General features: G+C 46.7%; 1 protein-coding gene across 1 annotated transcript; it reads left to right on the top strand.

The window, feature by feature from the left end:
• The first annotated feature begins 3768 nt into the window (after positions 1 to 3768).
• HPX (hemopexin) lies at positions 3769 to 13349 on the top strand. The gene is made up of 10 exons (XM_047877975.1): positions 3769 to 4743; positions 4891 to 4955; positions 5053 to 5124; positions 5301 to 5422; positions 7067 to 7220; positions 7895 to 8107; positions 8356 to 8487; positions 12457 to 12587; positions 12668 to 12830; positions 12969 to 13349. The coding sequence occupies exons 1-10, from the start codon at positions 4661 to 4663 to the stop codon at positions 13226 to 13228; spliced, it is 1395 nt and encodes a 464-aa protein (XP_047733931.1). The 5' UTR covers positions 3769 to 4660; the 3' UTR covers positions 13229 to 13349.

Here is a 13349-nt window from a genome sequence, read left to right as displayed (position 1 = left end):
GTACTAGTATACCCTTTGAAAGCGTAATGAGCATACCCCAAAAGGTCAGGCAGCCAAAACTTAATCAGGGCTCTACCATTTGCTAACAATGGGATTTAGCTACAATACCTAATATTAGTTACCTCATTTATAAAATAGGACTAATAGTATCCTGTATGTATATATGTCATATTTATGATTTAATGAAATAATCCATGTCAAGAACACTGCCAAGCGCATACATGTGTCCAATAGATATGAGCAAATTATTACTATATTTATTCACAGAGAAGCAGGAATAGACTATGCAGGAAGGCCCATTATGACAGAATAAGAGAAAATGTGCATGTTGGAGGAGGCAATTGGGAGCAGCTAGCTCTTTTTTTTTTTTTTAATGTTTATTTATTTTTTTTTTTTGAGAGAGAGAGAGAGAGAGACAGAGAGTGGGGAAGGGGCAGAGAGAGGGAGACACAGAATCCAAAGCAGGCTCCAGGCTCTGAGCTGTCAGCAGAGAGCCCAACATGGGACTTGAGCATGAGATCATGACCTGAACCAAAGTCAGAGGCTCAACCGACTGAGCCACCCAGGTACCCTTGGAGCAGCTAGCTCTTTTTGGTGCCTGGAGCTTTATCCCAAGCCTTCTAAGTCAAGGGAAAGGAATTCAGGCTCTGCTCCCAGGAGTACACAGCTGGGCTGCAGGCCCAGCACACCCAGCATTCAGTGGGCCCCAGGAGAAATGACTGAGATCAGGGAACTCAGACCAGGGGTGGGACCGGCTAGACAAGCCATTCCAGGGGATGGTGGGTGAGTGTCCAGCTTAAATGTAGCCCATGCAATGCAAGAGGAAATTCTGTCCATGAAGACATTTGCAGACCCACATTCAGACCCCCTTTGTGGGAAGTCTGAAAGTTGCTGGATAAGAGGATTCAGAAGACCACAAGGAAGGGATAGTTGGCTCTTTCTGTGCTTGAATTCCCCAGGAAATCAAGCAAGAGACTGAGGTTCCCAAACCTGCTCAGGGCAGCAGAGGTTTGCAGAGGAAGGGATGTACCATTAAGGTCCCACAGCCAGACTGAGAGGAGGGGGGAAAGAAGGCTGTGGAGAGGAAAACTGGCCTCCGGTTGAAGGGTGGGTGCACACTAAATCCTGTGGCCTCCAGGGGGCGCTCTGGCCCAAGTATGGAGGAGCCCTTTCTCAGCCCAGCCCAGAGGGCTGGGAAGGACTCAGGATAAGCAGAAATGGCCACCTTAAGTGAGCAAAGAAGCAAGGCCAGTCCTATTTGAGTCCCCTGAGAAGAGTTGTCTTGTGCCCTGTGACCAGCACCGGAATGATCAACATACATATCCACAGCCTGGGTTCCCAAATGGACACAGTCCTCTGCCTCTTAGCTCCTGCTCAGAACTTGAGCTTGAACAGAACTGCCTGCCATGCAGAAGACTCTGCTGGTCTAGTCCCTGGGACGGTGGGGCAGGGGAAATGGGGTAGGGGGATGACGGGGGGGGGGGGGGGTTGTGGGGGGCAGGGAAGGAAGAGAAAGACTCCTATAATGGTATCTAAGCCCCCTTAGGGTAGACAAGAGAATTAGGAAACAACAGTGAGAAAGTGCCACAAATCACTCTTCTAGGATAGATAGACCCAGGGATGCTGTGAAGGGGACCAGAACTGTGTGGAGAAAAAGAGCCCAAGCTGAAAAACCACCATCCAGTATGTATGCTGTCTCTCCTCAAAAAGTTCTGCTAGGCCAGAGGGGAGGCTGCTCCCCTGGGGCAGCAGGGCCATGTAGGGCCCTGATAGTACAGCTATTGAAGACCCTCACTGTGGATTTTCTGGGGGGTGTTTGTGACTCAATGTGAAAACCTCCATTCCCCTGGTAGGCTCAGCAAAATCTTGTAGGGCATGTAGGCACAGGTCTGGAGCTACAGACAGTGGTTTGAGGGGGTTTCTGAGGAAGAGTCACTGGGTGCTCAGGAGGGAGAATTCCAGGAAGGTTATATGAGGTTTTAGAGACTGAGAGGCAAAAACAAAAAACAAAAAACAAAAAACAAAACAAAATAGGTGAAAGCAAGTCTGCGGGTAGTGCTCCCTGTGTCCAGTGCCTAGAAGCTGGGGCAGAGCAGGTCCAGCCAGGGATGCCCTGCAGTGGGGACAAGGTGGGTGTCAGGCATCTGCTATAGGAGCTCTGACCTTTTTTTTTAAGTATATATATATAAATTTGTATTGGTTATATACCTTGAAGTGGCATTGCAGAGTATGCATCCTAGAGTACGCATATAATTACTTTTGGTAGACATTGCCAAGTAGTTTTTTTTTTTTAATTTAATTTTTTATTTTTTTAAATTTACATCCAAATTCATTAGCGTATAGCACAACAATGATTTCAGGAGTAGATTCCTTAGTGCCCCTTACCCATTTAGCCCATACCCCCTTCCACAACCCCTCAAGTAACCCTCAGTTTGTTCTCCATATTTATGGTGTCTTCTGTTTTGTCCCCCTCCCTGTTTTTATATTATTTTTGTTTCCCTTCCCTTATGTTCATCTGTTTTGTCTCTTAAAGTCCTCATTTGAGTGAAGTCATATGATACTTGTCTTTCTCTGACTAATTTCGCTTAGTATAATACCCTCTAGTTCCATCCACGTAGTTGCAAATGGTAAGATTTCATTCTTTTTGATTGCCGAGTAATACTCCATTGTATACGTATACCACATTTTCTTTATCCATTCATCCATCGATGGACATTTGGGCTCTTTCCATACTTTGGTTATTGTTGATAGTGCAGCTATAAACATGGGGGTGCATGTGTCCCTTCAAAACAGCACACCTGTATCCCATGGATAAATGCCTAGTAGTGCAATTGCTGGGTCGTAGGGTAGTTCTATTTTTAGTTTTTTGAGGAACCTCCATACTGTTTTCCAGAGTGGCTGCACCAGCTTGCATTTCCAAAGGAGCCCTGACATTTGCCTATACTGCCAAGGGCTTGGGAAGTCCCGATTTTCCCACTAAGGAGGAATGATATTATAAAGGCACATTTTCATCTGTAAGTCAGGGGAGAAGACTGAGCCTGAGGGCAGAGGCCTAGTGATACATTGTTCCAGAGGTCCCAGAAATCTTTGTTTTTCTGTTGGGAGGAAACTTTGCAGAGTAGGAAAGGGATCTGAGACTTTTGCTAGGGTTATATAGGGGAATGTCAGGGGCATAGGGCCATCTGAGAGGAATCAGGCCCCTTTCAGGGGGGCTAGGGAATAGGGGTCCTGGAACCTCAGCCTGGCCCATACCAGACTGCCTATATTTGTCTCCTGACTCAGCAGCCAAGTCTCAGATGGAAATGGGGCAGGCTTTGGGAGTGGCCCCAAGGAGTACTGAAGATAGCTGATACTAGATAGCAGGTGAGATACCAGGGCTGGAGAGAGAGAAGGATATGGGGATGGGACACTGGAGAGAGAAACAAGACCATCAGATGAAGGGCAGTGACAAGGGGACATATGACTCCTTGATTACAATATGTTTCCCATCATTAACACACCCCCAATTCCTGATATACCCCTTTCCCCAGAAGGAAAACAAATTGTCAGAAATTTGACTGCAATAATAGCAACAGTAGTCAGTACTTAAAATCCGGTCTTTTCCCCCATTCAACAAATAGTTATTGGGCATCCATTATGCACCAGGTACTATTTTAGGTGGATAGAATGTAATGGTAAACAGGATGGGCAAAACAAACAAGCAAAGCAACAAATAAATAGATGAAATAATTTCAAGATTTAATAAGTGACATAAAGGAAATATGCAAGTGTCTGAAATGGCTAGATAAGGTGGTCGAGAAAGACTTCATTCAGAAGATAGCATTTAAGCAAGACTCAGCAGTAAATATTGTGAAACCCCAGTTACAGTTCTATTTATTCTGTGATGGGTAAATAAAGTACTTTTCCCTTAAGGTGGAAACTACCAAGAAAGACTAATTACTAGAAATGCAATCTGGGAGAGAGACACCTCTTTCTGCCCCATTTAGCCCTTCCCTCCCAGGTGATTCTTCAAAGCTCTTTACCAGTAGGGGTGGGGCTGGGGGCAGGACTTGGACATTTGGCGACAGCGAAATATTATTGACCCATTAAGGGCAAAGCTGAAGAGATTTGGGAATGCCCCCAGAAAGACCCTTGATAAAGCTTGGAAAAAAGCTGTTCTCTGAGTATGTCTAAGTATGTTTGTATGAATGTCTGGTTGCTAAATATGTGTAAGTATCAGTGTCTTTAGCTATCTTAGAGCAGGGCTTGACACTTAGTACACAAAAGTGGTAATTTCCTCTTCTCTCCTCCCCCATTATAGAGGTAAATCCAACCACAGAAAGGTGCTTCTCAATCCATCTATGCCCTTCCTTAACCTTATGGGCACCTGGACCCATCACCAAGGTGATGAGAGTCACAACTGGGCATCAATGGCAGGGGCTAGTTACTGCTCAAAAGTCATTGAAGGGGGATGGGGCCTCTTGCCGGGAAGAGTTAGTCTTGGACTCAGATTTCTGTCCAGACCCTGACCTTATTTGCGCTGATGTAATCAGCCAATATTGGCATAGTTCTGACAGACAGGACTTGGAGTTTCAGCAGGCTCGTGGTGGGGGTGGTGCTGCTGCCATCTCTATATAGGGGGCTCATCCAGGTGCCCAGAGCTATCCTGTGGCATCTCAGCATGGCTCGTGCACTGGGAGTACCAGTTGCACTGGGGTTGTTGGGCCTGTGCTGGTCTCTGACCTTTGCCCACCCTCTTCCTCCGTGAGTAAAGCTGGGGTTGGGGAAGGACTGGGGACTGGGCTAAAGTGGGATAGGGCCAGTTTTTAGGGCCCTGCAAGTTTGAAGACAGGAGCTAAAGGAGAGGGATTTGGCCCAGTGGATCCAGACAACTATCTGTCTTGTCTCTAGGGATGGTACCCCTGGGAACGGAGCTGAAGGTGGGAGTGGGGCCAGAGTGAATCCAGATGTGACAGGTGAGGCCCCAACTCCCTGAATCTGTCTGTCTGTCTGTGTCTCTGCATTGTATTACCTGACTGGTCTTTTACTTGTATCTCCCCACCTCCATCCCAGAACCCTGTTCGGATGGCTGGAGCTTTGATGCTACCACCCTGGATGAACATGGGGCCATGCTCTTTTTTAAAGGTAGGAGGGGCTGGGTTTGGGGCATTTGGGACTTCAGACTTGGTCCCATTCACTGAGGGTGTATCTGTCTGTGGAAGATCTCAGAAATTATCTGAGGGTATCACACACAGCTTCTCTGTAACTATCTCAGTAGGCCAAATGTTTGTTCTGGGTCCCTCAGAGTGTGTGTTTTTCAGGGGAGTTCGTGTGGAAGAGTCACAAATGGGTCCGGGAGTTAATCTCAGAGAGGTGGAAGAATTTCACCAGCCCTGTGGATGCTGCATTCCGCCGTGGTCACAACAGTGTCTTCCTGATCAAGGTACTTCTGGGCCAAGGTCAGGGCTGGGCCGGGAAGGGCTGGAATGGACATTATAGAGCCTCCCATAGGTGGCCCTAGCATGGACTCCTCACCTGTAGGTTCCAGATTTCCTCCCCCTGTGCCTTATTTTCCTGAAGAAGCTCAAGCCAAGGGAGTGTATGTGCATGTGGGCCTGGCAGGCACAGCATCCAGGGGCTATTCTTCAGGCCCAATTTTTATACAGACTTCTCTGCTACTCCTGAGGCTTTTGTCCATCCTTTCCTTCCTGGTAATTTCTTCCCTTGATTTCCATGACTCTGAATCAAGTACTCTTTGTATGGTGGCCAGGCTGTTCACAACAATGGCATCTGACTAGGGTGTGAGTGGAAGATGAAATCAAGTCTTCTGTGCTCACCAAGTCCCATGCCCTGGCCCAGGCTATGTCTGCTCAGAGGAAGGGTCGCCTTCTCCTAATTTGCATAAGGTGCTGTGTGCTTGGGGCAGCCCTCGCTGCCAGCTTGATTTCCCCTCCTGCCTCTTTCTTGCTCTTTTGAAGCTTCTTATCCTCAGCCAGTCCCTGTATGTTCCTTGGAGATCTGTCCCAGATATACCCTCCCTGGGTGATCTCAACCATTGCTACAGCTCTGAGGACTCTCTGTGTTGTGGACACCAGATCTGGATATCTCCCAGAGCTCCAGACATCTCGTTCCTATTTCCTGCAGACATCTTCAACTTAGATGTTCTGTAGCACCTCAAATTCAATATCTCCCAAACTGAACTTAGTATCTTTCTCACAAACCTACCCTTCCTGCTGTGTCCCCTGTTTCACTAAGTGGTACCACACTGTGCCAATTCCTACAAGTCAGGTACACATGGGGCTCGAGTTCTGGCCTTTGGTTATCTTTCCAAGCTTTTCTCCTCCCCCACCACATTCACTGTGTGCCAGCTACATGAGACCACATGTAGTTGTTTGTGCAGGCTTTGTGCCGGCTGCTCCCTCTGCTCCCTCTGCTCCCTCTGCTGGTAACACCCTTTCCACACTTGTCCACCTGAAAAATTCCTACTCAGGCCTAAATGCTTCCTCCTCTGTGAAGGCTTCCAGGAATTCTCTAAGTAAGCTTAAACACTCTGCCTATATTCCCAATGCACTTCACATGTTTCCACTTTGGTGGCTGCATGGCTAGGATTGTAGGATCCATTCTGCTTTTCTACAGTGAACTCTTTGAAAGCAGAGACAATCTTGTTATCCTTTTATCCTCAGTGCCTTTCACAATATCTGGCATATGGTAGTCATTTAGCAACTGTTTCTTGAGTGAATGGATGAATACATAGATAAACAAATGAATGTATGAATGGATGGATGACTGCAGGATGACTATGTGTGGATGTGTTTGCCAAGACTAATGGTGTTACAGATAAGTGTGCCATGGGAGTCTCTGGTTGTACACAGCCAGATGTGTGCATGTGTTATAGCAACAGTGGTGGGATTTGCACAAACTAGTATTTGTGCAAGGGGTCAGCACATTGTTATCCACAGGTGGATCAAAAGTGTGTAGGCCTACAGGAGGACATTGTATAGATGCAATATACCAAAGATGTTGTGTGTAAATGCAGAATGGCAGCATGTGGAGGTGCACAGTTAAAAATAGAGTGATTTATATGCAGGGGGACAAAGTCTGGGTGTACCCTCCGGAGAAGAAAGAGAAAGGATATCCTAAGTTGCTCCAAGAAGAGTTTCCTGGAATTCCATCCCCAGTGGATGCAGCTGTGGAATGTCACCGTGGGGAATGCCAAGATGAGGGTGTCCTCTTCTTTCAAGGTCAGTCGAGGCAGGAATAAGAGAGACTGGAGTAATGGTTGGTGGTGATTGAGGTAACACAGGGATGGTAGAGCCACCATATGGCTTCCCAAGGAAGGGAAGAAATAGAGATGCCAGTTATGATCTAGAGGTCAAATAGGGAAAGGAGAGGAAGTCATCCTGGGTGAGGTAATGGTGCAATTTTGCTAAAAGTTCTTCACTGTTCCCCATGACCCTTAGGATAAATCTGTATTCCTTAGTCTTACATATAAGGTTCTCCATGAGCAAGTTCCTACTGACCCTCCAGCCTCGACACTCATCATGCCCTTACCTTGAATATGAAACTCCAGAGACACTATGCTGTTCCCTATACACTCAATTTGCTTCATGCTTCAGACTTTCCTTTCTCTGGAGTTCCTTTTCCTCCTATTCTCTGCCTTGTAACTCCTGCTTCAGGTATTAATTTAAATATCACCTTCTCTGGAAAGTTTTCCCTGTCTCTCCTCACCATACTTGCTGAGCCAATCATGTGCATTTTCCTGTTGAATTTTATTGTATGATCATTCTCAACTGTTTCCCTGCGGGCTGTGAGCTTCACATAGCCAGGATCATATCTGGCCCAGCTTGGGCCCAGTGCAAGTGTAAGGGAGGGGGTAGCCTGGCCCACTGAATGCTTGTTGATTGATTGGACAAAGGTAACCACACATGGTTCTGGGACTTGACTACGGGAGCGACAAAGGAGCGTTCCTGGCCGGCTGTTGGGAACTGCTCCTCTGCCCTGCGATGGCTCAGCCGCTACTACTGCTTCCGGGGTAACCAATTCCTGCGCTTCAACCCCGTCACGGGAGAGGTGCTTCCAAAGTACCCTCTGGATGTTCGAGACTACTTCATACCCTGCCCTGGCAGAGGTGAGAAAGCCCTAGTCCCTGAAACCTACTGGAATTCATCTACCTCCCCTGAGTTTTCATACCCCAGCTCCTGCCTAAACTCTCTGGTATAGTACTTTGGCTCTTGCCCTAGCCCCATCTCCATGCTGGATCTTCCCAGTTGTCCTCCTGTGGGAGAAGCCTACATTCCTTGCCATCTCTTCCACCTCAGACTGCATTCTGACCTCTGACCTCCCTCTGTGTTCCCCCTCACCTATTTCTCTTCCCAGGCCATGGACACAGGAATGGGACAGGCCATGGGAATGGTACCCACCCTGGCCATAGGGATGTGCGCTGTGGCCCAGATCTAGTCTTATCTGCACTGCTGACTGACAACCATGGTGCCACGTATGCCTTTAGTGGTGAGAGATACCCCTAATTCCCCCATCTCTGCCCTCCATTCCTCCCATCTCTTTCGCATGTATCTCCCATCTCTGATGTACTTCCTCCACTTTCATCACTGCATCCCTTATTTGTCCCCTTGGACCCCATCCTTAGCATACTCAGCATGCAATTTTTTTATCCCTCATCTCTTCTGATGCATATTGTTCAACCTTGTCTCTCATTGCCCAGGCCTCTAACTTCATATACCTGTCTGCTTCCCAGTACCCTCTACTCTCAGGTCTGTGCCCTCTGTGGGTCCATATAACTCCTTATATTCCCTTTGCTCTTGCACATCTTGCCAGGTCCTCTAGCTCCCCCTAAGTATATCCTTAGGAGTTCCATCTTTTTCCAAGTTCTTGTTCTTAGTTCAGGCCTCTGGGCACAGCATTACCTGGGGATGAGGTGTTCCTGTTGCTGAGAACCTGCAACATGTTTTGGGTCCCTTAGACCTTCACTAGCCTGAGGAGGTTTCTTCTTTTAGTGACTGGGGAGACACCTCTCTCCAGACCTGTGGCATTAATTGGTAAAGGCCATGTAATGATACCTAGGGATATTCTGGGTTTAGTGAGGCACAAAGTGATGAGTCTTGATCCACACTTGAGGATAGCTCCAAGAGAAGGAGTAAAGCAACCATGTTACATTCAGCCCAAGATAAATGTATGATCAGGTACAAATGTAAAATAGTGGTGAGAACACAGAATGGTGAAAATCCTGTTTTGCTCTTAAACCCTGGACAAATCTGATCAGACATGACTACCAAGCTATACTGAAAAAGACACAGTCATGAGGAGAGTATATCTCCACAACAGAAACGCATGCTATAATGAGAACATTTATCCATGATGAAACACACACCTGTAGTGAAACTAGACACTTATACTGTAAATACATGCCCATGGTAAGAACACATAACTATCAGACCATGAAGCTATGGTGAAAGCATAGGATCACCAGGAGAACACACAGAAAAAGTGAGACAGAGATAAAGGAAAGGAGGTAGAGATCATTGAGAAATCAGGGCCATAGGGACCACATGGGGATGTAGAGAGAATACCCAGCCATGGAGAGATTATAGAACCTCCAGGCCATGTGGCCCTGAATAGAATTTACCTGTACTCCCAAATCAAAAGTATTAGATATGTTCCCTAGTTGATGACAGAGTACCAGCTATGGAGAGAATACCATTATGTTAAAAATCCCCAGCTGAAGTGAGAATTCAATATCTTGGTGAAAACACTCATGTGACTCAGCTACTTAGCATAGGGCTGGTCCTCTCTTCTCTCCGATATATCTTTCTTTCTCTGCGTCATAGCTTCTTACCTATTCTTCCCGCCTTTTCACAATGTTGGCTTGCATGAGGACCATCATGCCCTCTTCCTTCTCTCTATTCATGATCTTTTAGCCTCAGATCCAACTGGAAACTGCCTCACTTACTCTTTTTCCTACTTGGGTCGCCAGAGAGCAAATCTGACCCAGCCCATATTTTTATTCCAGACCACATTGAAGTGATTGCTGGTCAGTGTGTGCATTGGCTAGTGATGGAAAAGGGGCTCATCACTTATTTCCTCTGTACAAAGAGCACCACAGCCCATTCTCAAAATAGGGGCCACGAGCAGGGTAGTTTCATAAGGAGGTGAAGGTGGATACGGAGTCTCCATGACATACCCAGTAAACAACTATAAAGAGAACTTGTGGTAGAGTGGGTAGAGTGAGAACATCAGCTATTTATTCAACAAATAATGATTGAGCACCTGAGAGGCACTGGGCATTGTTCTAGACACTGGGATACAGTAGCCAACATAGCAGATGAGACACATGCCTTCATAGAGCTTGACTAAGGAAGACAGGGCAATAAGAAAGAAAAAGAAAAGAATAATTTAGGTAGTTGTGAAGTGTTCTGGGAATATCAGACTGGTTCTTATTCTCAAATACCATTTGGTATGGATTTAAAAATTGTTGATGTTTTTAAATGTGAAATTGAAAATGTTAGGTGTCAAAAAAAGCTGCAAAGAAATTAGGACAGGATAATGAGATAGAGGTGAGGAAAATGAGGGTCCCCTTCTTTGAAGAAATGCTTTTGAGCTGAGATGTCAGTGATACAAAGGCATTAGGTACATAAAGCACTGGAGGAAAAACATTTTAGGGAAGGTAGACAGCAGATACATTGATGAATCAGGAAAAGAGGCCAGTGAGGCTAAGGAACAGTGAAGGAGGAGGTGAGTGGTTTGAAAAGAGGGAAGCAGGGGCCAGATTAAATAGGCCTGGTAAGGATTTTCAACTGTGAAAGAAAGCCAGGAGGGGGCCTTGAGCATGACTGTGATATGTTCTCACTTATTTTTTGAAGATCATCCTGGAGTACCCAAGTCATTAAAGATATAATTGTATAAGCAGGGAATCCAGCTAGTACTTCTTGCAGTTGTCCGGATTAGACACAACAACAGCTTGGACTAGGATAATAGCAGAAGTGGTGAGGAGTCCTCATAATATATTTTGGAGGTTGAGCCAACAGCATTTTTTAAAAAAGTTTATTTATTTTTGAGAGACAGAGAGCGCTCATGAGAGAAAGGGAGGGGCAGAGAGAGAGGAAGAGAAAGGATCCCATGCAGGCCCTGTGCTGTCAACACAGAGCCCAGTGAGGGGCTCAAAGTCACAAACTGTGAGATCATGATGTGAGCCAAAATCAAGAGTCAGATACTTAACTGACTGAACCACCTAGGCACCCCTCGAGCTGACAGCATTAACCAATGGATTGAATATTGGTTGGAGTGGGGAAGGGAAAAGAGAGGTTTCAAGAAATGACTTAGCTTTTGGGGCCTGGGCAACTAGGTGACCGGTAGTTCCTTTTCCTAAAATTGGGAAAGACTAGGGAAAGAGTAGGGGTGTGTGTGCGTGTGTGTGTGTATGTGCATGTGTGTGTGTGTGTGCATGCACGCACACATACGTGTATGTATTTGGCAGGGGGCAGAAATCAGTTTGCATAGGGTAGGCTTTTGGTGCCTAATGGACCCACATGGACATGTTGGGTAGGCAGTTTAGTTTAAGCCTCATGCTCAAAGGAGAGGTCCATGAAAGCTGAAGAAGACAGATCAAAAGTCATCAGCATAAAGATGGTATTTAAAGCCCTGGACTGGGTGAAATCACCAAGGCAGTGAGTGTAGGTAGTGACAAGGCCCAAACTAGAGGATTCCAATATAAGATACCAGGCTAAAGAGAAGAATAGTCAAAAAAAATTTAGAAGAACACTGGAAGAGGCTGGTATCACAGGAGCCAAGATCCAAAAAAAGATCTTTCAAGAAGGGAGTCGTGAGCAGTCAAATGCTGCTGAGAGGCGGAGCAGGATGGAGACAGAATCGACGATTAGATTTGGCAAGTTGGAGGACACTGACGACCTTGAAAAGTACAGTTTCAATAGAGGAGGACATAAGTGTAAGTGAAGTGGGGTAAGGAAGGAAAGATAAATGGGAACTTAGACAATTCTTTTAATAAGTTGTTATGAAATGGGGAGAAGAAAATGAGGATGCTGGTCTGGCTACTCCCTCATTCTCCTGTCACCTCAAGGGATTAGAGAACACCACCAGAATGAGAACACTCAGTGGGAGTGTGCTGTGGTGCTTCCCTTTCAACTTCTGGTCACTGTGTCTCATCTGTAGTACTTTTGTACATGGATGTCTGAGATGTGTAGGGAGCATCCACCAACCTTCTTGGGACTTTGGCCACTGTTCTCCATGCTTGTCCTTCTGTCAGGCCCCCAGTGACTCCAGCTCCAATCAGGTCACCATGCCCAACTTTGCTGAAGTTCTGCTCTAGCTCCTCTCACCTGGCCTCTTCACTCTTGGCCTCTGGATGTTCTCTCCTCCTTCTCAGGACCTATTCCTGTACCTGTTACTTGCCTGTTCACTGCCTGGCCTTTTACTACCAGCACTAAAGGTACCTCTGATACCCCACAGGGTCCCACTACTGGCGTCTGGACACCAGCCGGGATGGGTGGCACAGCTGGCCCATTGTCCATCAGTGGCCCCAGGGACCTTCAACAGTGGATGCTGCCTTTTCCTGGGATGATAAACTTTACCTGATCCAGGTATGTGTTGGGAGAGAAGCTTTAAATGGTGACTGGGAGAATATCCAGCTCTATGCTGATTAATGTCCTTTTCCCTCCAGGGCACTCAGATATACATCTTCTTGACTAAAGGAGGCTATACTCTAGTAGATGGTTATCCAAAGAGGCTGGAAAAGGAATTTGGGAGCCCTCATGGGATCAACCTTGAGGCTGTAGATGCAGCCTTTACTTGTCCTGGGTCTTCTCGGCTCCACATTATGGCAGGTGAGGGGCATCTGGATACTAAAGGGTGACTTATTCTGCTATATCTCCATGGCATAGATCCCCATCAGGGCATAAGAAGGGCAAGATCAGGATCCACATGATGTGTAAGCCATGTTATGTCTGATGCCTTCTTCCCAGGACGGAAGCTGTGGTGGCTGGACCTGGAGTTAGGAGCCCAAGCCACATGGACGGAGCTTCCTTGGCCCCATGAGAAGGTTGATGGGGCCCTGTGTGTGGAAAAGTCCCTTGGCCCCAACTCATGTTCTGCCAACGGCCCTGGCTTGTACCTCATCCATGGCCCCAATTTGTACTGCTACAGTGATGTGGAGAAACTGAACACAGCCAAGACCCTACCCCAGCCCCTGAGAGTGGACAGCCTCCTGGGCTGCAGTCATTGAGAGGAGGGCTCTTGACATGAGTCTGGCATAGCCCCTTCTGCCTATTTTCTTTACAATAAAGCCAGAGTGCTTCTTTGCTGGACTCAAGGGGCCCTGGTTGTGGAACAATCTCACTTCTTCC

The sequence above is a fragment of the Prionailurus viverrinus genome, chromosome D1 (assembly GCF_022837055.1).
Source record: "Prionailurus viverrinus isolate Anna chromosome D1, UM_Priviv_1.0, whole genome shotgun sequence".
NCBI classification, from domain to species: Eukaryota; Metazoa; Chordata; class Mammalia; order Carnivora; family Felidae; genus Prionailurus; species Prionailurus viverrinus.
The sequence above is the reverse complement of the archived record's forward strand: the minus strand, read 5'-3'. Positions and strand labels throughout refer to the sequence as shown.